At 39.4% G+C, this 25,046-nt stretch overlaps 1 protein-coding gene across 1 annotated transcript in view; it reads left to right on the plus strand.

The window, feature by feature from the left end:
- The window catches only part of ANAPC1 (anaphase promoting complex subunit 1), a 126,337-nt gene that overhangs the window by 67,426 nt on the left and 33,865 nt on the right, over positions 1-25,046 (plus strand). Inside the window, exons 24-32 of the mRNA XM_011953099.1 lie at positions 1,784-1,962; positions 5,018-5,232; positions 7,851-7,969; positions 11,155-11,426; positions 17,503-17,737; positions 20,123-20,214; positions 22,485-22,619; positions 22,794-22,876; positions 23,816-23,894. Of these exons, the coding sequence (XP_011808489.1) occupies positions 1,784-1,962; positions 5,018-5,232; positions 7,851-7,969; positions 11,155-11,426; positions 17,503-17,737; positions 20,123-20,214; positions 22,485-22,619; positions 22,794-22,876; positions 23,816-23,894 (1,409 nt within the window). The remainder of the gene's footprint in view (positions 1-1,783; positions 1,963-5,017; positions 5,233-7,850; positions 7,970-11,154; positions 11,427-17,502; positions 17,738-20,122; positions 20,215-22,484; positions 22,620-22,793; positions 22,877-23,815; positions 23,895-25,046) is intronic.

A 25,046-nucleotide genomic window follows, 5' to 3' on the forward strand; every position in this document is an offset into this window, starting at 1 on the left:
CATTGAATCTATAAATAACCTTGGGCAGTATGGCCATTTTCACGATATTGATTCTTCCTATCCATGAACATGGTATGTTCTTCCATTTGTTTGTGTCCTCCTTTATTTCCCTTAAAGTATGTTCTAAATGATGTTTCTCACAGGTTTTTTTTTTTTTGTCATTTCACCTTAAAAATGACAATAACTGTTGCATACTATACATACAGGATACCTATGCTGAAAAATACTGGATGAGTTCTATCCATTTGTATATTGCATAATATTTAATAAGTGTTATTCTCATATAAGGAACATTTTTTGCCTCAATAGTTAATCCACTTTAACTTATAAATAATGCATACTATTATAAAATTTAGAAAATCATTATAAGAAAAACATGATTTAATTAACCTGAGGATAAAAAAATTTTAAATATGGAATATGGTGTACTTAAAAAATAATATGTCAAACATATGTGTTTGTTTTAAAGAATGGTACAAAAGTGAGCATTGATGTACTGGTCAGCCACCTCTAGAAATAGGACATTACCCACATAGTAGAACGTCCTTACGTATCTGTTCTTGGATGGTCCCCTCCTGTCACATACCCCGATATTATAGAGAACCACTGCCCTGCCTACATTTTGTGTTAACTTACTCTTGTTTATAGTTTTACATCTTTATAAATTGCTAGATTTTATGTAGTTTTGAACGTACATAGATGGAAATATATGTTCCTTTTTCTTCACTCAACTTTATTTTTTAAAGTGTCATCTGTGTCGACTCATGTAGCAGTAGCAGTGGGTCATTCATTTTCTCTGATATATAGATTACTTTGAACATATCACAATTTAATTACCCATTCTATTGATGATAGACAATGGGACTCGCCCCTTTCTCCATCTCTTTTTTTTTTCTGTAACAAAACAGTATTGCTAATGAATATTTTTATACCTGTGTCTTAGTGTACATTGGTATAAATTTCTATATGGCTGTTGATAGATCAAATGGGTGGACCTACCTATACATACCAACTGTTTTCCAAAGTGGTTGTACCAGTTTACACTACCATTGACCATTTATAAGAATTATTGTTGTTTGGGCCTGGTACGGTGGCTCACACCTGTAATCCCAGTACTTTGGGAGGCCGAGGCAGGTGGATCACGAGGTCAGGAGCTTGAGACCATCCTGGCTAACATGGTGAAACCCCGTCTCTACTAAAAAAATACAAAAAAATTAGCCAGGCGTGGTGGTGGGCACCTGTAGTCCCAGCTACTCAGGAGGCTGAGGCAGGAGAATGGCATGAACCCGGGAGGCAGAGCTTGCAGTGAGCCCAAGATTGCGCCACTGCACTTCCAGCCTGGGTGACAGAGCGAGACTGTGTCTCAAAAAAAAAAAAAAAAAGAGAAAAAAGAATTATTGTTCCTCTACATAGTTGCCAACACTTGGTATTGATTGGCTTTGACATTTATATTTCTCAGTGGCTTTAATTTGCATTTTCCTCATCACTAATTAGGTAGAGCATCTTTTCGTATGCATTTTGCCCATTTATGTTTCCCCTTCTAGGAAATGTCTTTTTGTCCTTTATATTTTTCTATTAGATTGTCTTTTTTTCTTCAGGTTTTTACAAGTTCTTTCCAAGAGGCTGCTTATAGTAATCCCTGATGTCAAGACATTAGTCTGGTAGTAAGATGAGTAAAATGAATTTATTTGTCAGGATAGATATTGTTGCCAATTTCAGTCAGGATAATTGGGACAGTGGCAAATCTAAATTAAAATTTTTCTCCTTTCCTTTAACTATAAAGGATTCACTTTAAGAGATTTGGAAACTCTTCCCTTTGGAATTGCTCTTCCCATCAGAGATGCAATTTATCACTGTCGTGAGCAGCCTGCCTCAGACTGGCCAGAAGCTGTCTGTCTCTTGATTGGACGTCAGGATCTTTCCAAGCAGGCCTGCGAAGGAAACTTACCCAAAGGGAAGTCTGTGAGTATCAACATAGAAAGTTCAGAGTTCCAATTTTAGCCTTAAATAAAATCATAAAGTAGAAATGTTCTTCATTTTTCTTTAAGGCTTGTTCTTTTCTTTTCTTTTTTTTTTTTTTTGAGACGGAGTCTCGCTCTGTCGCCCAGGCTGGAGTGCAGTGGCTGGATCTCAGCTCACTGCAAGCTCCGCCTCCCGGGTTCACGCCATTCTCCTGCCTCAGCCTCCCAAGTAGCTGGGACTACAGGCGCCCGCTACCTCGCCCGGTTAGTTTTTTTGTATTTTTTTAGTAGAGACGGGGTTTCACCATGTTAGCCAGGATGGTCTCGATCTCCTGGATCCGCCCGTCTCGGCCTCCCAAAGTTCTGGGATTACAGGCTTGAGCCACCGCGCCCGGCCGAAAATGAAACTTTTAAAACTTATTCTAGAATTCTAGGTAACTTTAAAAAATAAACAGTAGAATCTCATCAAGGAGGATTCAGGAATAATAATTCCACTCCTAGTGACTCTTTTATGTTCATGTCCGTGAGAAGACAGTGTGGGAATTTGGCCTTACCTCTTAGTAGCTTTTGAATCAATACATAATAATCAGTACATTGTAACTATGAGTCACCTTAGGTCTTATTACTGCTTCTTCAGAGCCTATATCAAAACTTATTCCTAACCTCACAGTTGCCTAATGAGTACCCATGCTGGAGTCAGTTTCCATGGGCATCTGATTCTCCAGCAGGGTCATCCCAGCACATCTCTCTCTTAATCTGCGTCTCAATCACAGCTCTTTGTTGAATTAGTATTTATATCCTGTTTTAAACAGAAAACAAATCTTTTTGCTTATAATATGGCTTTCCTGTGAGAGACAGCAGTTCAGCACCATTAGCATGAAAACATTAATCTGTATTTGAATGTCATTTTAAGTAATTCTGTCTAAATACAGTTTGTTCAGTTATTTGAGGCTACATTTTATAACTAATCCCATCTGAATTTATTTTGTCACTATTTGAGACTATATTTTATAGCTAACTCACCCATTAGAATATAGGTTTTTTTTAATGAGATATTTTATAGAAACCAAAATGAATTTTTAGGAACTAAAAGTAATTATTTGGTCATATCTACTTTTTTTATTTTTTCAGGCTAACCTTGTTGTTTTCACATTAAATGTTGCAAAACTTTAACATTTCAACTTGGAGTTAATCTTTTGTTAAAAGAGTATAATACTGTTTTTGAGGGAATGTGATATGATTCCATGCAGTTCACATCTATGTTGCAGTTAGGTTTAATTATTTGGACTGGGAAGCCCCATATTAAAGCACATGCTGGGCTTATGAGAACATGATGACAGTCAAGGAATTTACCCTCTGACTTGTTTTGCTGCAGTTCAGTACTTTTCCTTCTAAGAAATTTTTATTGGAAACACATTTTAAAAAAATAGTGAAAACTGGCTGGGTGTGGTGGCTTGTGCCTGTGATCTCAGCACTTTGGGGTGGCCAAGGTGGAGGACTGCGTGAGCCCAGGAGTTTGAGACCAGCCTAGGCAACATAGTGAGACCTCATCTCTACTTACACAATTTTTAAAAAAAATTTAGCCAGGTGTGGTGGTATGTGCCTATAGTCCTAGCTATTTGGGAGGCTGAGATGGGTGGATCTCCTTGAGGTCAGGAGTTCAAGACCAGCCTGGTCAACGGGGCAAGACTCTGTCTCTACAAAAAACAAAAAAAATTAATCTGGGTGGGTGGTACACATACATAGTTCCAGCTACTTGGGAGGCTAAGGTGGAAAGATCTCTTGAGCCCAAGAGGTGGAGGTTGCAGGGAACCATGATCCCACCACTGCACTTCTGGCCTGAGTGACAGAGTAAGACCCTGTCTCAAAAAAAAAAAAAAAAGAAAAAGAAAAAGAAAAAGGAAAAATAATGAAATCCAACCATGATCCTATCTATTTAAAGTGTAAAGTAAGAAAGTATTTTATTGTGTGACTTCCCCCAACCCTTTGTGTATATCCTTTCAGGCTTTTTTCCTTCTCCTTCTATTAATGAACAGACAATATTTAAATTGGCATTATTAGCAGTGACTAGTATTCATACTCTACTTGCAATAATTTATTTATTTATTTATTTATTTTTTTTTTTTGAGGCGGAGTCTCGCTCTGTCGCCCGGACTGGAGTGCAGTGGCCGGATCTCAGCTCACTGCAAGCTCCGCCTCCCGGGTTTACGCCATTCTCCTGCCTCAGCCTCCGGAGTAGCTGGGACTACAGGCGCCCGCCACCTCGCCCGGCTAGTTTTTGTATTTTTAGTAGAGACGGGGTTTGTTAGCCAGGATGGTCTCGATCTCCTGACCTCGTGATCCGCCCGTCTCGGCCTCCCAAAGTGCTGGGATTACAGGCTTGAGCCACCGCGCCCGGCTATTTATTTATTTTTTAAAATGATCAGGATGTAGTTTTTTTTAATAGTTTATTCAGAATATTTCTCTGCTTGTGTCCAGCCTCTTGACTGTTGTCCTAAATTTAAATTTTCCCCCTCATTTCACATGACAAATATTTCCAAGTAGGGAATACAGTACTTTTGTTTGTTTGTTTTGATTTTTGTTTGTTTGTTTGAGACAGAGGCTCACTCTGTCACCCAGGCCGGAGTACAGTGGCATGATCACTGTAACCTCTGCCTCCCGTGTTCAAGTGATTCTTCAACCTAAGCTTCCCCAGTAGCTAGGACTACAGGCGCGCGCCACTGCATCTGGCAAGCTAATTTTTGTATTTTCAGTAGAGACCGGGTTTCACTGTGTTGGCCAGGCTGCTCTGGAACTCCTGACCTCAGGTGATCCACCCGCCTCGGCCTCCCAAAGTGCTGGGATTACAGGCATGAGCCAGCAATATAGTACTTTTTAAAAAGATTTGTAGATTAGAGTCCTGGTATACATTGTGGTCCCAACCCATCCCTGCTTTGGAAAACGTATTTTCTCTGTGCTTAGTGTAGTCATGGCACATCAGCCTATGTATTTTCATGTTCAGTAAGTGCATGTTGACTGCTTTTTAAATTATTATTACAATAAAGTCTGTTACTCAGGTGCTCTCATCAGATGTTCCTTCAGGAACAGAAACTGAGGAGGAAGATGACGGCATGAATGACATGAATCACGAGGTCATGTCATTAATTTGGAGTGAAGATTTAAGGGTACAGGATGTGCGAAGGCTCCTTCAGAGTGCGCATCCTGTCCGCGTCAACGTGGTGCAGTACCCAGAGCTCAGCGACCACGAGTTCATTGAGGAAAAGGAAAACAGGTGAAAGAAAACCCTGGGCACTATCTCTTGTCATGTTTTATTGTTACATTTGGGTCTTGTTTATATTTGTCTTTCCTTCAAATTTTTAGCATTTAAAACCCTAAAGAGATCTAAAAGATACTTTCAAGTTAAAATGTGCCCTCTGTTTTAAGCTTTCATCCAACTTCAACAAACCACGTGTGTTAGCAAAATATCTTTGGCTTTTGACGACATAATGGTTGTATTTCAGATCTTCCTCCTCTTGAAATACATATACCAGTTTACTCTTTAGAAAAGGTGAATGTAAAACTATTTTGCCTGGTAGTTCCCTTAAGAATTTACAAACAAAGAAAACACTGTACTTGTTTTTCTGTGTCTTGATCAGGAATAGATTTTGAAGTTAGTGGGGTTTTTAGTGTAGTTTAAACTTACATCAGTATTTTTTTTTTTGATATGATAGTTAATACTCCAAATAAATAGATAAGGCAAACTAGATAAGCCTTTCTTCTGCCACTCCCCTGCACAGGATACATCCCTTGATACATTTTAAGACTCAGTGGTAAACGACATCACATGCCTGTGACATTCCAGAGCTATTCTCTTGGGACACTTCTGTTTTAAAATTCTCTCCTGTTCTTTTATCTGCTTTTGTCTATCATCTATCATTCATCTACCAACCACTGTTTTCTAGTTCTCCTTACTTTTTTTATGGTACTGCTTTGAGGGGAAGGGTCACCCACATTCAGCCACAGGCTGCTGAAGATCTGAATTAGTTGTGATTTCCCTATCAACTGTTTCTTCCCCACATGTCCCCAGTTATTAGTCGCCTGTGAATAAGGAGATGGAGTGACAGAAGTTGAGTTTAGAGCTAGGATTTATGAGCATGACCTCTAGAGCCAGGCGTGGCCATGCTGTGCTGGGTGACTTTGGTTAAATTACTTTACCTCTTGTTGCCTCCGTTGCCTCATCTGTAAAAATAGGCATTCCTCATGGGATGGTGCTATGTATCAAGTGAATTATTTTTACATAGCACTTAGAATACTGCCCAGTACATAGTAAAGCTCAGTGCAGTCAGCCACTATTAGTAGTAGAGTGCATTGATTCTAAGATGCAAATTTTTTCACTTTTTAGTATCTCTGAAATCAGATGTGTATTTCAGTGAATACGTGTCATAGTTTAGTTGGCAGTGCTTTTTCTTTCTTAGTATCTCATGAAATAATGATACATCTTATCAGTGGCATCTTATGTTCAGGGGATATAATATCGTTCTTTTTTTTTTTGGAGACGGAGTCTTGCTCTGTCGCCCGGCCTGGAGTGCCGTGGCCGGATCTCAGCTCACTGCTGAGATCACTCCGCCTCTCGGGTTTACGCCGTTCTCCTGCCTCAGCCTCCCAAGTAGCTGGGACTACAGGCACCCGCCACCTCGCCCGGCTAGTTTTTTTTTTTGTATTTTTTAGTAGAGACGGGGTTTCACTGTGTTAGCCAGGATGGTCTCGATCTCCTGACCTCGTGATCCGCCCGTCTCGGCCTCCCAAAGTGCTGGGATTACAGGCTTGAGCCACCGCGCCCGGCCAATATTGTTCTTATTATAATTGTGTTACTTCTGCAAAGTTGAAGTGAATTACGTATGCCATTTCCTCTAAAAAAATTCTATGGGCTGCAGTAGCCTCTTGGCTTTGAATTTTCCTGATCCCAAATTAATGTGGCGGTTGTGTTCCCAGAGAATCTTTAAGACAGAAAAATTTTTCCTACCAGTTAGCTAGAAAAGCAGTTATGTGTCTCCGGTTAAGGAGGGAGTATGCTTATGAATAGCTTTGTCTGCAGAGAAAATGTTCGTCACTTGTCAGCCTCTGAAGGGATGTTTCTGTGTCTTCAGACATAACTTGTATAAGCATTTCTTAGTTATAAATGCCCTACTTCCAAAATTTCTGTTAGTTTTTTTTAAGTGGCTATATGGAATGTTAAACTATTTTAACATAGGAACAAGTTGAAGAGTGGTATATTAATTTCACAGTAGAGCCCACAGAAACCATTTTAACCTTGAACATACCTGATATATAATGGTATTAGTCCTATAAATCTGGTCATCATGTAAGTGAAACCAATCTGTATTTCCTGTGGAGACACCATGAAATCTATTCACCTCTAATATAGGGACCTTGTTTCTTTTCTTGTGTACAGGCCACAGAAATGGCACTTCTGAGGCTGTATTGGCAAAAGGGATGGGAGGAGGATTCCACATGTACTGAGGACAGCTAGACTGAAATTAACACAGTGATAAAAACCCCAAAAGTACTATATTTTCCTTTGAGAAGGTTAGCATCCATCAGAGTGGAATTTTAATTTTCTTTTTTTTGAATGCCTAGAGACAGTTGGCTTGGTTTATAGGCCAGGTGGTTTTCATTCAGTGTAAATATGAAACAAAGCAAAGGAAATATGTCTCTCCCTAAGAGTGTAATAGGAACAAGAATATTAAAATGAAAATAATCATGTTTGGGTAGTTCACTCACATCTTTGTATGAATTTACTTTGAGACAACATCATCTTACATAGAATACCTTTTGAAATATTTGCAGATGATATTTCAATTGTGCTTTGCTTTAAAAATTTTCACATGTTGGTTTTTACTTTAATTACAGATTACTCCAATTGTGTCAGCGAACTATGGCTCTTCCTGTAGGACGAGGAATGTTTACCTTGTTTTCATACCATCCTGTTCCCACAGAGCCATTGCCTATTCCTAAATTAAATCTGACTGGTATGTTAAATTCTGGACTCAATGAGAAGGGAAAATGATTAAGTACATGCGTTAAGTGTAGTTCTTTAAATTAGTTAAGATGAAAGAAATGCTGCCTCTATCCCCAGTGATTTTAAATATTGCTAATAGCTGCTATCGTGGTTATCAAAGCTCAAATACCACGTCAAACTAAACCTTGAGAGAAGCAGATTATAGCTCATTACTCATTTTTGCTTTTTAATGAGGTAATTTCAAGATACAAAAAGTCATTTGGAGAAGTTCAGAAAGATATTGATAATGATGAGTATTAAATTTTGAATAATCTTAAGTATAATATAGAAAAATATTTAGTCTTAAAATGCCTTATATCATAGTTTGAACAGATGATCATGGTATAAATCAAGGAATGTACTAAGCAAAAAGAGAAAAAAATGGTTTCTTACAGTATTCCCACTCTTCTGCGTCACTCATTTTAACATTTTAATATATATGTTTCCCGTTTATTTCCACATATTTATAATTTTATATCTGTTTAATTATCATAAAATTTAAATCTATTTTAGTTATTTTTCTTAAAATTTACAGTGAACATCCTCTTATATTTAGCAAATAAATATATGTGTTTATAATTATGTGTATGTATTGTATACATGTGTTTTTAATTGACACATTCATTTTTATTTGCTTCTGAGTATTTCATTCAGTGGATATACCATAGTTTATAGAAGCAGCCTGGTATTGTTGGAAATTACAGTTTTTTGATATTATAAACATTGTTGGGGTGTATTTGTCCTATGTACTTAGATGCAATGCTTAGAAGTAGAACTCTTAGGACACTGAGTTGAATGGTTTTAAGGAACATGTCAAGCTGCTTTTCTGGTTGGCATGAGTTTTTATTTCTGCCATATATAACTGTAGTTATAGTCTTGATTACAGTGAGTTTTATAGTGCGTATCCACCTAATGCTGATTTGAATGTGTTGTGAAGGTGACAATTGCATAGTTGAAATTATCATTGAAACTCTGTTATAGTATATACGGTTTTGTGAAACCTGTACAAAATGTATGTATAATGTATGTAGTAGTGTATAATATATTATAGTAGTATATAAAGTATAATGTAATGTATTATAGTATATAATATATGTGAACATAATCGTACAGTATTTTAAATTGCATACTTTAAAAAATTCAGAGTTCCACTCAGATTTGTGAAAAGCTTGTGCTTTGAGCAGCATGTAGGAAATGAGATTGACTAAGTGAAGAACACATTCCCATCTCCATATCTTGCTTATTCTGAGCCCTAATCTCATTAAGGGACATAGTGAGCAGAGTTGCTTTTAATATTTAAATTGTCTCGGAGGTAAAGCACCTGTGGCAAAATCTTAACAGTTATTGATTCTTGATGGAAGGCATGGTATATAGATGTTCATTTTAGTAGTCTTTCCAACTGTTTATATGAAAGATTTCATATAATAAATGTGGGTTAAAAAGAAAATCTCATACAAAATTGGCAGATGTTAAAATGTATTCAATCTGGGTGATTTAGTACTCAAGTGATACTTGGGTGGGTTTTAAAAAATATATACATGCATCTTTTTTTCTGAATACATTTAATTGAATTTGCATGATTTAAAATGTGCTTATGACATTAATCCAATGTTTTATTCTTTTAGTCATTCTGGTAGGCCAAAAAGAAAGGTTATCCTGTTAATTTAGGAAAAAATATTTTCTTAAATAGTTGCTTAACCCACACTGATGTGACCTGTTGTACTTTTGTATGTTGTTATTCTCACTGAAGGAAATTTACCTCACCCTTTGCATTTTATTTTCTCTCGTGTGTGAGTGTTATGTCTTATGCATATGATGAATGAAAGTTTTAGAAAGGTTATTCAGTTTTTCCATATTGATATGTCTGCCTTTTTTGAGAAAGAGCAAGTGTAACTTATGAACTTATCACTCATTGTGGTGCAGTCTAACACTAGCAGTTGAGTTAGCTTTTAGGTACAAAAAGCATTTAGTAAAGACAAATAAGTCTTACTTTGTGCTTTGTGTGTATATGTATACATGCTACAAATAAGACACTCTACATGTACTTAAAATTTATTTTACATAACATCTTAGAACTCTTTTAAAATGCTATTTTCAAAGCTCCAGTGAACTGGATAACTTTACGCATTAGTTAAAATATTTATGTTAATTATTTTATCCGTGACTTAAGACAATATTCAAAATATATATAAAAAAATTCAATATTTGCTGTATATAATGTAGATCAAAAAGAAAAGAATCAAGAAAAAATTCATAGAGAACATATAGCATTGTGAACATATAATTTACATTGCTTTTAAATAAATGGACCCTAAAAGTAAATCTAGTGAATGCCCTTTTGAAGTTCACTGGGTGACTCAAGTCTATAAAAGGATGCTTTTTACAAAGCTCTCTCTAAACATTTTAAACAATAGCATATAATTAGATGTCTGTATCTGTATGTATATATATAGAGAGAGAGGAAAAAAAGACGGGGGGCATATATAGGTAAGAGCTGTAGCAGATTTATTTAGGTTCTTGTTTTTGTTTTTTTTTGAGATGCAGTCTCTGTCTGCTGCCCAGGTGGGAGTGCAGTGGCATGCTCTTGGCTCACTGCAACCTCCACCTCCAAGGTTCAAGTGATTCTCGTGCCTCAGCCTCCCAAGTAGCTGGGACTACAGGCGTGCACCACCAGTCCTGGCTTTTGTCTCTTCTTAAGATGTCATTTTTCCTTAATGTCCATGGAAAAATATAGGATAGAACATTCGAAATTAACACCAATGTCATCAGATGTTGGGATTTATAACTTGTGTAGTTTAGCAGTGATGTTAGTCTTCATTTTGGTTTCTAAGCTCTCTACCGTTTGAAAGAAAGATTTCAAAGCAGTGATTATCCCAATAATCTCTGTATAATGTTAAATTGGTATCAGTTATCTCATTATATAGCCTCATACATTTTAACAAAAAGGATCATGAACTGTTTAGACAGTGAAGGTTTTTCCAGTTTGCATTAAGTTTGACTCACATGTACAAAAGTTGTAAGTGGTCATAGAGACCTAACATTCCAGGCATTGATGGTTTTGAATGTAGAAAATGTGAGTAATCTTGGTCTCAAAGATCTAGTCTTGATTTTGTGAATTTCTGTTCTCTCAATGTTAAATTTTGTTTGGCTGGATAGGGCGTGCCCCTCCTCGGAACACAACAGTCGACCTTAATAGTGGAAACATTGATGTACCTCCCAACATGACAAGCTGGGCCAGCTTTCATAATGGCGTGGCTGCTGGCCTGAAGATAGCTCCTGCCTCCCAGATCGACTCAGCTTGGATTGTTTACAATAAGCCCAAGCATGCTGAGTTAGCCAATGAGTATGCTGGCTTTCTCATGGCTCTGGGGCTGAATGGACACCTTACCAAGCTGGCGACTCTCAATATCCATGACTACTTGACCAAGGTGAGAACCTGTGCTCCCAGTGCCTGGCTAGTAGTAGCTCCTAATTGCTCTGTTTGCTCTTCTTTCTTCATTCTTATACTTCTAAGTCCATTTGTCTCACAGTACATGGAATAATCTTTCTAAAGCGTAAATCAGAGCATGTCACTTCCTTGGTCAAAGCCCTTTAATTAATGATCTCCTGTTGCTTTTTTTGTTTTGTTTTGAGTAAGGCGGAGTAGAATTTAATGAGTGACAGAAAAGCTGTCAACAGCGAGAGGGGACCCAAAGGTGGGTTGCCGGCCACAAGGCTGAATCTAGGGGTTCTTACGGGCATGAAATGAGCGTGCATGCTGATTGGTCCATAGGTATGCTTCAGAAAGCACCATTTAGAAATAGGCACGATAGTGTAGAGGACCAACTGGGGAAGGACAGGTATATGTAAAGTAGGTGAAGGATAAGGACCAATCAAGAGAGAGTGTGCCAAACAGGAATGAGAGCTCTCTAGTCCATGGATTTATCCGGAACTTGTAACTTGATTTTCTGGCTTTCGACTGTCCTTGGCTTAAAGGTTGAGTTTCACCTGAGAACTTACCTGCCTCCTATGACTATCAATCCCCGCTCTGAAGAAGTACATCTAACTGCCGTTAGGATAGGCGTGATGACTGTCCTAACTGCTTCATGCTGACAGAAGATGTTGTTTTGGGAAGCAGCAGGCAGGTCTCTCTTAGAGGCCTATCTAAGGGTCCCTGGTAAAAGGGAGCCATCAACTGAGGTTCCATTTGCATGACCATTTGGAGTTTGATGGCCTCTAGGCGAGAAAAAGCACATTTTACAAGGAGGTTAAGTACACGTGAACCAAATGTGAGTATTGCAATGAGAACGCAAGGAGGAACTAAAAGTGGGAAAATCCATGCCCGTATATTAGGGAAACCTAGAAAGGACAGAAAGAAAACCTCTGAAAATGGAGTGTTCTATTCCAGGATTCTGCAAAATAGGGTTGTCATGGGCATGTCTACCTAGATCATTAGATATGTTGTAATTAGGCATCACAATGCCTTTAATTAGATTTTTGATCCATAGGCTGCAGAATCCAGTAATGCCCGATAATCCCCTTAGTTAGCTGAGGGTCTTGGGGAGAGGGGAAGGAGAAAGTGGGTCCAATTCTCTTCTTGCCCAGTGCCCTGGTCCCTTCTGACAAGACCAGGCCTAGGTTCTTCACTGAAGTCTGACTGAGTTGAGCCTTGGACTTTGAAACTTTATGTCCTCCGTCAGTTAGAAATTTAAGAAGAGCCTTACTGCCTTTCTGAGAAATTTCCTCAGTTGGGGCACAGAGGAGAGTGTCATCTACATATTAAGACTTTAACTTGAGTTTGAAAGAACTCAGAGAGATCTTTTGACAATGCCTGCCCAAACAGGTGGGGGCTGTCTTGGAATCCCTGCGGTAACACCACCCAGGTTAGCTGGGTAGTCTGGTTGGAGGGATCCCTGAATGCAAACAAGTTTTGGGAGTTGGGGTATAACGGTATGCAGAAAAAAGCATCTTTTAATTCCAAGAATGCAAACCATTTAGTTTCCTCTGGTATCTAAGTTAACAAAGTATAGGGATTGGGAACCACTGGGTAAATTGGTTCATTACACCAATTACTCATTAAGGAGGTGGAGATCCTGGACCAGTCTCCATTACCTGTTGGGTTTCTGTACTCCCGATATTGGGGTATTATAAGGACTGTTGCAGGGTTTAACAAGGCCCTGCATCCTTAGGTTATTAATGATGGCTTCTAGCCCTTTCCTAGCTCCCGTTTTTAGGGGATATTGTCTTTGATTAGGGAAGGAGATGGGATCCCTGAGATGGATTTGGACCGGTAAGACTTGTAGCTCAGCCAGTTTTTCCCTGAATTGCCCAAACCTCTGGATTAATATCAGTCTCCACCAGAGGGAGGCAAAGAGTCTGTCCTGGAGCCATAAGGATGGTGGTTCCCTTGTGAGCTAAAATATCGCTACCTCAGAGGAGTTGGGCTTTCAGGTATGATTAAAAAGCCATAGGTAAACAAAAGGTCTCCCTAGGTACAGCTAAGGGGTTGAGAAAAATATCTGGGCAGAGGCTTTCCTGAGACGCCCCTCACAGTCATGCTAAGGGAGGGGGGGAAGCCCGGTTTGGAGAGGAGGACAGGAATAGCTGCTGTGGTATTGAGGAGGAAGTCCATCCTCTGAGTCCCTTTGACCTCCAGAATCACCCGGGACTCGTGGATGATAATACAGCCTGAGCTGTCAGAGCTGGGGAGGAGAGCCCTGAGACCCAGCAGTCCTGTTGGACGATTTGAGAAGCCGGCTCTGAAGCTGGAGATGGACGTCTCTGGAGGCAGTTCATCCTCCAGTGGTCTCCCTTACAGATTGGACAGGGCCGTGGGGGCTGCTTCTGATATCGAGGGCAGTCTCTCTTTTAGTACCCCCACACTGATAACGGCTGGTCATAGAAGGAGAAGCTCCCCGGGAATCCAGAGGTTTATATGCCTGTATGGCAGCTATTAGTGCCTCTGCCTTTTTTTCGTTCCTTTTCTTCCTTTTTCTTGGGCTTCCTCATGGTCCTGATTATAAAAGACCAAGGTGGTGACTTTCAGGAGATTCTCTAGGGTACTATCTGGTCCAATAGCTAACTTTTTGCAGCATTCTTCTAATATCTGGGGCTGCTTGGGTTATAAACTTGTCTTTCAAAATTAACTGTCCTTTTATAGAATCAGGAGAGAGATGTGTGTTTAATTAAAGCGTGTCTCAGTTTTTCCAGGAAAACAGAAGGGTTCTCTTCAGACCCTTGGTTTATGGTTGATAACTTAATGTAATTGAGAGACTTGGTTCTAGTTCTCAGACCTTCCACTATGCATGCCTGAAAATGTTTTCTCTGCCACTTTCCTCGAGCAGTGTCTGAGTCCCATTGAGGATCATTGGTGGGTGCAGCCTGCTTGACTGTCAGAAGGGGCTCCCTAATTTCTTCCCCTTTTTGGTAGGTGCTGTAATAAGATGCAAACATTTTATCTCCAGTTGTCTCAGCAACCTGTAAAGCTGCCTGCTTCTCTGAAGCTCTAAGTCTGGTTGAGAAGTAACATGATACCCTTCCATGAAAGCTCAAACACTTGAGTAAGGTTCCGAAAGTCTTCAATATACCTATCAAGGTCGACAAAATTTTCCTAGATTTCCTTTTATCTGCCTCAAATCTTGTGAAGAAAAGGGGACTTGTACTTTCATAGGACCATATTCACTAGGCATTTCCTGTAAAGGAAGAAGTGATGCTGGAGCGTATCCAGATAGAACTCTTCTAACAGGATGAGGGTCAAAAGGGGGCCTGGATAAGGGGGACAAGATGATCCAAGAGGAGCTGGGACCTGGGCTGGTGCAGGGGCCTCTGCCTTGCTGAATATCACTGCTATAAGTGCAGGGTCTGTTCTACGTTGTTGACAGAGCTTGGGGTTATCCCGCAGGGCAAAAAAGGCCTATTATACATGTGGAATTTTTGACCATTTTCCTTCTCTGAGGTAGAAGAGATCTAGCTATTGGATAGTATTATAATTAATATTTTCCCCAACTGACTAGGTCTCCCCATCTTCCAACTTCTAGCTGGGCCAAACCTTGGTGCTGATAAATGCCAGGCATTTTTTCTTCAGAGTCTGAGGATCAAAGGAGTCCCAGTGTCTCAAGATGCACTTGAGAGGAGTGCAGGCTACCCATTTAGAAAGAGAGAGGGGAGAAAAACGCATCCTTAGTCTTTCCCTCTGCCATCCTGGAGTCCAAGGCCTCTCTCAGGCTTGCCTTGGTCGTGGATGTGCACGCAACCGCCATTCATGACCAGGGGAGGATCAAGCCAGCAGGAACCGTCCTGTTCACTTGCACTCAGCCTTGACCCTCCTTGTTGACTGCCTTTGATTTCTCTGTCTGAATTCTATATAAGCTTGAGACTAAGATGGATCCAGGGGGTTCCTGCATATTATTTGTCTATAATTTTCATTTGGCTGGCAGTTTATTTAGCTTCATCAGGCATAACCCAGCATCCTGCCATGAAAAGAAGCAATTTATCAAAGAGACACATAACTAAGTAACATTTCTCAGAAAAGCAGTAGGGAAAACATGATAGGAAAGATTGGAAGTCTTTGTCCGACACCGGAACAGGCTGTTGGGGACTGGGGGCCAATCTAGGGTCCTTCGGATAACACCAAGGTACCCTTGGCCAGATACCTTTAGTTGCCCCAGGACCTTATTCTGATCCCATACAATGGCTGAACTTCTGTGAAGGGAAACTGGTTTAAAACAAGGCCAACATTCCCAACACCAGAGGGGAAAGAGGGATCAACCATTGCTCTTAATGTACATTCTAGGAGCTGGTGTGATCCTATTCACTTCTGCAGCCCTAGTTGGTACCGCTGTTCTTTTTTTTTTTTTTTGAGAGGGAGTCTTGTTCTGTCACCTAGGCTAGAGTGCAGTGGTGTGATCTCGTCTTACTGCAACCTCTGCCTCCGACGTTCAAGTGATTCTCTTTCCTCAGCCTCCTAAGTAGCTGGGGTTACAGGTGCGCAGTACCACACCTGGGTAATTTTTGTATTTTTGATGGAATCAGGGTTTCACCATGTTGGCCAGGCTTGTCTTGAACTCCTGACCTCAGGTGATCTGCCTGCCTCGGGCTTCCAAAGTGCTGGGATTATAGGCGTAAGCCTCTGCACCTAGCCCCACTCTTCTTCTTGCTCCCCCACGCTCTAACCATACAGATGGGCTATTTTAGCTTCCTGGCAGACTAAACTCCTTCACTTCACAGCCTTATTTTTTTTAAGGAATCTTTATTTATATAAATATATAAAATTCACCTACCATACAATTCACCGTTTAAAGTGTATAGTACAGTGGTTTTTAGTATATTCACAGAGTTGTGCATCCATCACCGCTGTTAATTTTAGAACATTTTCTTCACCCATAAAGGAACCTTGTACCCACTAGCATTCCTCTTGTACCCACTCCCCATTCCTCCACCCCACCCCCACCTTCACTTCAGCTCCTGCCAACCATTTATCTTTCCATCTCTATGGGTTTGCCTTTTCTGGACCTTTCGTATAAATGGAGTCATACAAAATGTGGTCTTTTAGGATGGGCTTCTTTCACTTAGCCTGATAATTTTAGGGTTTATCTGTGTTGTACCATCTATCAGCAATTTATTCCTCTTTATTGTTGAATAAATGTTTTATTTCATGAATGTACATTTTATTCATAAGTTGATGGATATTTGGGTTATTTGTACTTTTTAGCTATTATGAATAATACTGCTATGAACATTTGTATACATGTTGTTGTGCGGATGTATGTTTCCATTGCTCTTGGGTACATACTTAGGAGTGGAATTGCTGGGTTATATGGTAACTCTGTTTAACTTTTTGAGGAACTGTAAACTGTTTTGCATAATGACTGCACCATTTTACAACCCCGTTAACTATACATGAGAGTTCAAGTTTCTACATATTTTTGCCAACACTTGTGTTGAGTCCAGCCTCATTCTTTTGCATGTGTCTTTCCACTTGTCCCAGCACTGTTTTTTGAAGACTGCCCTTTACCTGTTGTATTGTCTTGGTACCCTTGTGGTCAGTTAATGTCAACGCGAGGGTTTATTTCTGAATCACCTCAGAACCATTTACATGCTGTTTTATCACCTGAAACAGTCTTCCTCACCTTCTGAACTTGAGTGTCCCCTTTCCTGCTACTGTTCCTGGCTAATTTGTTTTCATCCTTCATGTCCTAATATAAATTTCTTTGTATAATCTTTAGAGATTTCATCCCTAATAATCCTCTAGTCCCTGCCAATCTAAATTAAGCTCTTTTAAAATACTCTTTCGTAATACTTTGTACTTTCTTATTGTACTACTTTTTTATAATATATTTGTTTATATTTTTTAATTTAACACTTTTTTTCCTATTAAGACATTAGGCCCATGAGAGCAAGGATCATGTTTGTTTAGTTTACCACTATATTCTCAGTGCCTCTCATTGTGCCTGTCAACATAAAAGTACTTCTTGAAAGTGGCAGGCAGTATTTTATTTTAAACTATTTATTTTGTTTCTATCTTAGGGCCATGAAATGACAAGCATTGGACTGCTGCTTGGTGTTTCTGCTGCAAAACTAGGCACCATGGATATGTCTATTACTCGGCTTCTTAGCATTCACATTCCTGCTCTCTTACCCCCAACGTCTACAGAGCTGGATGTTCCTCACAATGTCCAAGTGGCTGCAGTGGTTGGCATTGGCCTTGTGTATCAAGGGACAGCTCACAGACATACTGCAGAGGTCCTGTTGGCTGAGATAGGTATGGGATTAATAGTGCTGAATCTTCATAGACATGCATTTTCCACTCCACATAAATCCAGGTAAAAATGATAGTAAAATTACAAAAAGTAAGAAAAGACAATAGTAGCTTTTGTGAGCAAAGAATGATCTAGTACTAATTTAAAAAAAAATCTCTAAATAATGTTATCCAAGGCTGATGTAACTGCAGGTTATTAACCTCCATATTTATTTGCTGGCTTATTACTGAATTCCAGTGGTCACATTTAATGAGGTACCTGTGGTTTTAATCACATGTGAGTATGCTGTTTATCCTGCTTTGTCTTTACCAGCAATGTCTAGCAGTGGCCTGCACTTAAAACTCAATGAGTAGATTGTTTTGGTCCCTGAGAGACAGTAAACTATACACATCACAGTGTTCACTGTGTTGGATACAGCACTTCCTGTAGAAGTCAAGTAATTGACTCCTGCTTTTCTCCTTTACATGCTGGTGGGTATGTTGGTGATGAACCTGGAAATGGTAAGGTCCACACACTCACTTTAGTGAACAGTGTCTCTGTTTCTTACTGGGTCTAGACTTTTTGGAAATCTGTATTATGTGTTGTCTTTTTCTGCCTAATGGAAGTGTTATTGGCATTATTAATATGCTCAACAATTTAGTTACATACTTATATGTCCTATTCAAGATCTTTTCTATATGCATTTCTGAATATATTGTTAAAGATGTATTATTTAGTATAATGGTATCAGATAGCTGTTGCCACAGTGATGCTTCATACATACAGGCATAACATTGGCCCAGGCAGCTCTGCTTTAGGCTATAGCTGTGTAGCCAGCTGCTCCGCTGCCGTTCTGCCTCACCTGCCTTATTCTGGGACCCAGGCTGGAGGGTGTGTTTCTCTCGTGGTGTTGACAGAAACCTAAGAGAGAACCAGTGAAGACCGGGACCCATAATTTAGTCTACTGTAATCATAGATGAAATTATTCTCAAAGTTGAAATGTTTCTGCTATCAAAATACATAGTAGCATAAGTTAGAAATCTGAAAAACACTTATGCAGAAAATATTCAACACTGGTTTTTAAAGCATGTTCGTCTGGAAAGTAGTTTACCATTCTTTGGCTACATCATGATGATGTCTGATGATGTCACTGCACAGTCTCACAGCTGTGGCATACTTCTTTCATACTTTATTGTGTATGTATATAGATTTCATCTTTAATTCATATGTATGTGCCTTTTTATAGGATTACTGTTAGAATGTACATTAAAAATTGTTTGTATAGATCATTGTTATAAGTGGTTTTTAAAACAAATTTTGTATAATACTCATTTAGTTGACAGTCTGTAAAATGCTTTTTTTATTAACTTTTAGAACTTTTTAGATTGTTTTAGTAATCCTTTGTTGTTGTGTATAAACATTACACTGATTACCTTTGTGTGATTTTTTTTCTTTAATATTTATTTATTTTCAGACAGAGTCTTGCTCTGTCGCCCAGGCTGGAGTGCAGTGGTGTGATCTCAGGTCACTGCAGCCTCTGCCTCCCGGGTTCAAGCAATTCTCCTGCCTCAGCCTACCAAGTAGCTGGGATTACATGTGTCTGCCAGTATGCCTGGCTACTTTTGTAGTTTTAGTAAAGATGGGATTTCTCCATGTTGGCCAGGCTTGTCTCAAACTCCTGACCTCAAGTAATCCGCCTGTCTTGGCCTCCCTAAGTGCTGCGATTACAGGCATGAGCCAGCACACCCGGCCGAGATGATTTTTTAAAAAATAAAACTTTTTTTTGAATACTCTTCCCTTTAAAAATGTTTTCTACTGGCCAGGCGCAGTGGCTCAAGTCTGTAATCCCAACGCTTTGGGAGGCCAAGACGGGTGGATCATGAGGTCAGGAGATCGAGACCATCCTGGCTAACATGGTGAAACCCTGTCTACTAAAAAAATACAAAAAAAAACTAGCCAGGGGAGGTGGCGGGCGCCTGTAGTCCCACCTACTCGGGAGGCTGAGGCAGGAGAATGGCGTAAACCTGGGAGGCGGAGCTTTCAGTGAGCTGAGATCCAGCCACTGCACTCCAGCCTGGGCAACAGAGCGAGACTCCGTCTCAAAAAAAAAAAAAATGTTTTCTACTACTTGGTAATTTTTTTTTTGTAAGATTCAAAGTTTCACAGTATTTGAATATCATTGCTTATAAAGACTTAAATTGGGAAATTAAAAAGAACTATTTTGGGCCCTTTTCTTTTTTTAGGTAGGTAAACCTACATTTGTGGACACCATTTATTATAGTGTCATAACTTTCTGAATGGAGTTATATTCCATTCGTATCGCCAGTGCAACTTGCTAGAAAGTTAAGATTTTTATGGGTTGAGATTTTGAGAGGCTAGTTTGAACTGTGTTGCTTTTCTTTTTACAGGACGGCCTCCTGGTCCTGAAATGGAATACTGCACTGACAGAGAGTCATACTCCTTAGCTGCTGGCTTGGCCCTGGGCATGGTCTGCTTGGGGGTAAGCATAGTCTGTGCCTTCCCATGCTTCAGTTAGGACATCTACATGTTGAAACAAATAACCTTGACACCTAAAATACTGTCCCTTACTATGACTTAATCTGCTGCCCAGCTCTCTTGGCTTTTTGGATATTTTTCAAAGTACCAGATTTGCAAATGGAGAGAAACTGTGGTCAAGAGTGGGACTTTAAGATTTATTTTCCTTCAGCTTACAGTGTTCATGAACAAACTAAAGGGAATGAAGTTTTTTTTTTTTCTTTTTCAAGTGTTCAAGACATACAATGAATAAGTGACAGCCCACTATGATTGAAAACAGAAAACAGTGAAAACCTCTATGATCGGGAGCCTTCAGAGTCTATAGTAGCTGCGTGAAACAAACCCTAACTCCCTTTTGCCGTAGTGATGTTCACTGTGTATCCCAGAATGTTGTCCCAGTAACATCTGCCTTGTGACAGAATGCAATATCAGATTGCCCCATCTTTAACTGCATCCAAGAGATGTGTACAGAATTACCAGAAACATTTCCTTAAATGATTGTTTCACTTGAAATGTGGTTCCCCTTAAAAAACCACCAATACATTGTTATGGTCAAGCTAAATGTTATAAAGAAAGTTATAAGGCCGTGGCAGTTGGGTCACCTGAGATCGGAAGTTCGAGACCAACCTGACCAACATGGGGAAACCCCATCTCTACTAAAAATACAAAATTAGCCAGGTGTGGTGGCACATGCATGTAATCCCAGCTACTCGGGAGGCTGAGGCAGGACAATCGCTTGAACCCAGGAGGCGGAGGTTGTGGTGAGCCGAGATCGCACCATTGCACTCCAGCCTGGGCAACAAGAGTGAGACTCCATCTCAAAAGAAAAAAAGAAAAGGTTATAGTGAAAGGAATTTTTTCTCATGTGTGTTCTGAAAATCCACCTTGTAGTTGACCATCTGTTGGGGCCTTGAATTCACATTGGCACGTGAGCTAAAGAGGCTGGTAGTATAATGGAAAAGAATCGGCTGGGTGCGGTCGCTCACGCCTGTAATCCCAGCACTTTCGGAAGCCGAGGCAGGTGGATCACAAGGTCAGGAGTTTGAGACCATCCTGGCTAACACGGTGAAACCCTGTCTCTACTAAAAATACAAAAAAATTAGCCGGGCATGGTGGCAGGCGCCTGTAGTTCCAGCTACTCAGGAGGCTGAGGCAGAAGAATGACGGGAATCCAGGAGGCGGAGCTTGCAGTGAGTCATGATCATGCCACTGCACTCCAGCCTGGGTGACACAGCGAGACTCTCTCAAAAAAAAAAAGTAATCACACAGGAGTTGCAACTTGAATTCTGGTCCTAACTAGTGAGTCAAGTCATTTAACTACATTATTGTCTATTGCTTGATCAGCTTCATGGATGGTTGGTGGCCATGTTTTATATGTAGCCCTGCAACTTACTATAATAGCTGTATAACCTTGGGCCTAATCCCTCTATGCCACAGTTTCCTTATTTATAAAATGGGTTTTTTTTTTTTTTTTTTGAGACGGAGTCTCGCTCTGTCACCCAGGCTGGAGTGCAGTGGCCGGATCTCAGCTCACTGCAAGCTCTGCCTCCCGGGTTTCCGCCATTCTCCTGCCTCAGCCTCCCGCCTAGCTGGGACTACAGGCGCCATCTCGCCCGGCTAGTTTTTTGTATTTTTTAGTAGAGACGGGGTTTCACCATGTTAGCCAGGATGGTCTCGATCTCCTGACCTTGTGATCCGCCCGTCTCGGCCTCCCAAAGTGCTGGGATTACAGGCTTGAGCCACCGCGCCCGGCTAAAATGGTGTTTTAATAGTAGCTATTTGATATGGCTGTTCATTCATGTTAAACACACAGAATAGTGCCTGACACAGAGCATACATTCAATAAATTACTATCATTATCATAGTTATTGTTGTTGGAAAAATTCTTAAGTACAATAATGAAAGTATTCAGGTATTTACAGTTCAGGTTTCAATTATATAACTAATATTTTTCTTTATTGTTAAATGTGACTAACTCTAAAGCTCTTAGGTATTCTAAGACAGTACTTAAAGTTGAACATGTATTAAAACTTTTGTGAGAATTATTAAACATTAATAACTCATGATTTATTAACTCATGATTAATGTTTACTTTAAATTGGAAATAAAAAAAACCAAAACCTGAAATAACCTGCTTTGAGGTAAGTTAGTTCATTTTTATATTTGTTATAGGTATATGTTGTGGATCTTCCTTCATAAGATTTCTTTTGACTTGTCTGTTATTGTCTTTTCCAGCATGGCAGCAATTTGATAGGTATGTCTGATCTCAATGTGCCTGAGCAGCTCTATCAGTACATGGTTGGAGGACATAGGCGCTTTCAAACAGGAATGCATAGGGAGAAACATAAATCGCCAAGTTATCAAATCAAAGTAAGTACGCATCACAGTAAGAGATCAAAAGTCTGGAAGCTAGGAAGTTAATTGGGAAATACTAGTGTTCATACTAACACTGGTAAATATATTAATTTTAAGCATAGCTAGTATTCAGAGGGATTTTATAATAATTCAGAACTCTTTTACATGCATAAACTCTTCTTTCAATAGGAGGGAGATACCATAAATGTGGATGTGACTTGTCCAGGTGCTACTCTAGCTTTGGCTATGATCTACTTGAAAACCAATAACAGGTATTTCTACCCACCCACCCTTCCTTACGCCGTGATAGTGTGATAGCCTCTCTCACCTTGGTTGTAAAATTCAGTTATCTCATGTGTTTATTTCCCCTGTACTGGGTTAAGCTGATTTTCCTTCTTTCAAATACTATAAGTTTTTGGAGGAAAACTTGCAGTATTTGAAGTTTTAAAGATTTTACCTAGAAATAATATATTTGGCTATTTTAGTGGTATTTGACAATATAGTTTTCAATTTCTGTTCATTTCTGTTTTGTAGTTGATGTCAGTAACACCCAAACCATGCCCCTGTTTGTTTTCATCAATTTAGCATATTGCTGTGAGGACTGGTTAAGTCAGAAGTACTTATCATTAGTCTGATCTTGGTTACCGTGTAAAACAATGGTTTTTGCCTACTTCAAGAGCTTTTGTAATTACCAAACCATCTACCTTCCCAACTTGCTATATTAGTGCTGACGCTTGAAAGTAGACCTGTGGCATTTATGCTTACACTTTGCATAGAAGAGTAAGTTGAGTACAGGACATTATGCCATGTATTAAGTCTATTAATTAAAAAAAAGTTCTAAGATTCAAGGAACTTTTCAGTGTTCTACATTTCTCCCTTTAGAAAAAGTAAGTGTGTGCAGAATTAACAAAGTGTTTAAAAATAGGTATTTATCATTTACTGTTTGGATGAATGTGTAGGGCAATGCTTCCTTGGCACTGGGGATATTTCATTGAGCAAAACTAAAAGTATCTGCCCTCATGGAGCTTATGTTATAGTAAGACATACATGTACATCTATAATAACTATTATGTTAGAAGATGTAAAGTATTGTGAAAAATATGTAGAGCAGTAGTGGAGTGGGAAGAAATGTTTTGAAACAGATCTTGAGATTCTTGATTGTCTTGCTCTCTGCTTGAGCAGTGTCCCTTACTGTTTTCCTCCACCACCAGATCTATTGCGGATTGGCTGCGAGCCCCTGACACCATGTATTTGTTGGACTTCGTGAAGCCAGAATTTCTCTTGCTTCGGGTATGCTTTGTCATTTTTCATTTGTGTTAACATGAGAAGTCTGTTTATGGTTCTTAAACTTAGCTTGTAAGCTGGGCACGGTGGCTTATGCCTGTAATCCCAGCACTTCAGAAAGTTGAGACAGGAGGATTGCTTGAGCCCAGGAGTTTGAGACTGTTGCCCAGGCTGGTCTCCATGAATGAATGAATGAATGAATAATAGCAAACACAAATGTCTTTACAAGAGAGCGTTTTATTTTTAATTTGTCATGCATATCTCATTGGCAGTGTTCATTTGAAATTTTGCAAATAGGACTTTGGGAATCCCAAGAAAGGTAACCACATTGATTTATAATACTTGGAGTGACGTTTCAGTTTCTCACATTATCATTCAAAACTTCCTAAAAAGCAACAAATGATTACGACTTTTTTACTGCTTTATTTTACATTTTTGGATTACTATCAGGGATGTAATAATACTGTTAAGGTTGAATCTAAAGAAAATAACAATTTGACTTAATTGTCTAAAATTTTCCCTCTCATTCTTTTTTTTCTGATGTTTAAACTTAGCATATGGAAGCTTTTAAATTATGATGTAGATAGAGCTATGATTCTTTCCTTTGTGATTTTTTTCTTTTCCAGAGTACGTTTTAAAAAGTACCCCCCAAGCCCTCTAAACTTTGATGATGTTCAACTCAATTTTAGTTTTTCTTTGTTAAAATTTAAATCTTTATTTTAATGAGTAGTTTAGGTTGATACTACAGATGGTTCCCAACTTAGGATTTTTAACTTAACCATAGTGTGAAAATGGTACTCATTCAGTAGAAACTGTATTTCCAATTTTGAATTTTAATTTTTTCTCGTACTCCTGGCGGTATGATGCTCTCCTGGTGTTGGGTAACGGCAGCAAGCTGCAGCTCCCAGTCAGCCATGCAGTCGTGAGGGTAAACGACCCATCCTCCACAGTTTACTATGCTGACAGAGAATTTCACTCAATTATAGGCTAATGTGAGTGTTCGGAACATGTTTAAGATAGGCTAGGCCGAACTATGATGTTTGGCCGGCAAGGTGTATTAAATGTGTTTTCTTTTTCCTTTGTTTTTTAAATAAGATAGAGTCTCGCTCTGTTGCCCTGGCTGGAGTGCAGTGACACCATCTTGGCTCACTGCAACCT

Source organism: Colobus angolensis, unplaced genomic scaffold (genome assembly GCF_000951035.1).
Source record: "Colobus angolensis palliatus isolate OR3802 unplaced genomic scaffold, Cang.pa_1.0 Scaffold356, whole genome shotgun sequence".
NCBI classification, from domain to species: Eukaryota; Metazoa; Chordata; class Mammalia; order Primates; family Cercopithecidae; genus Colobus; species Colobus angolensis.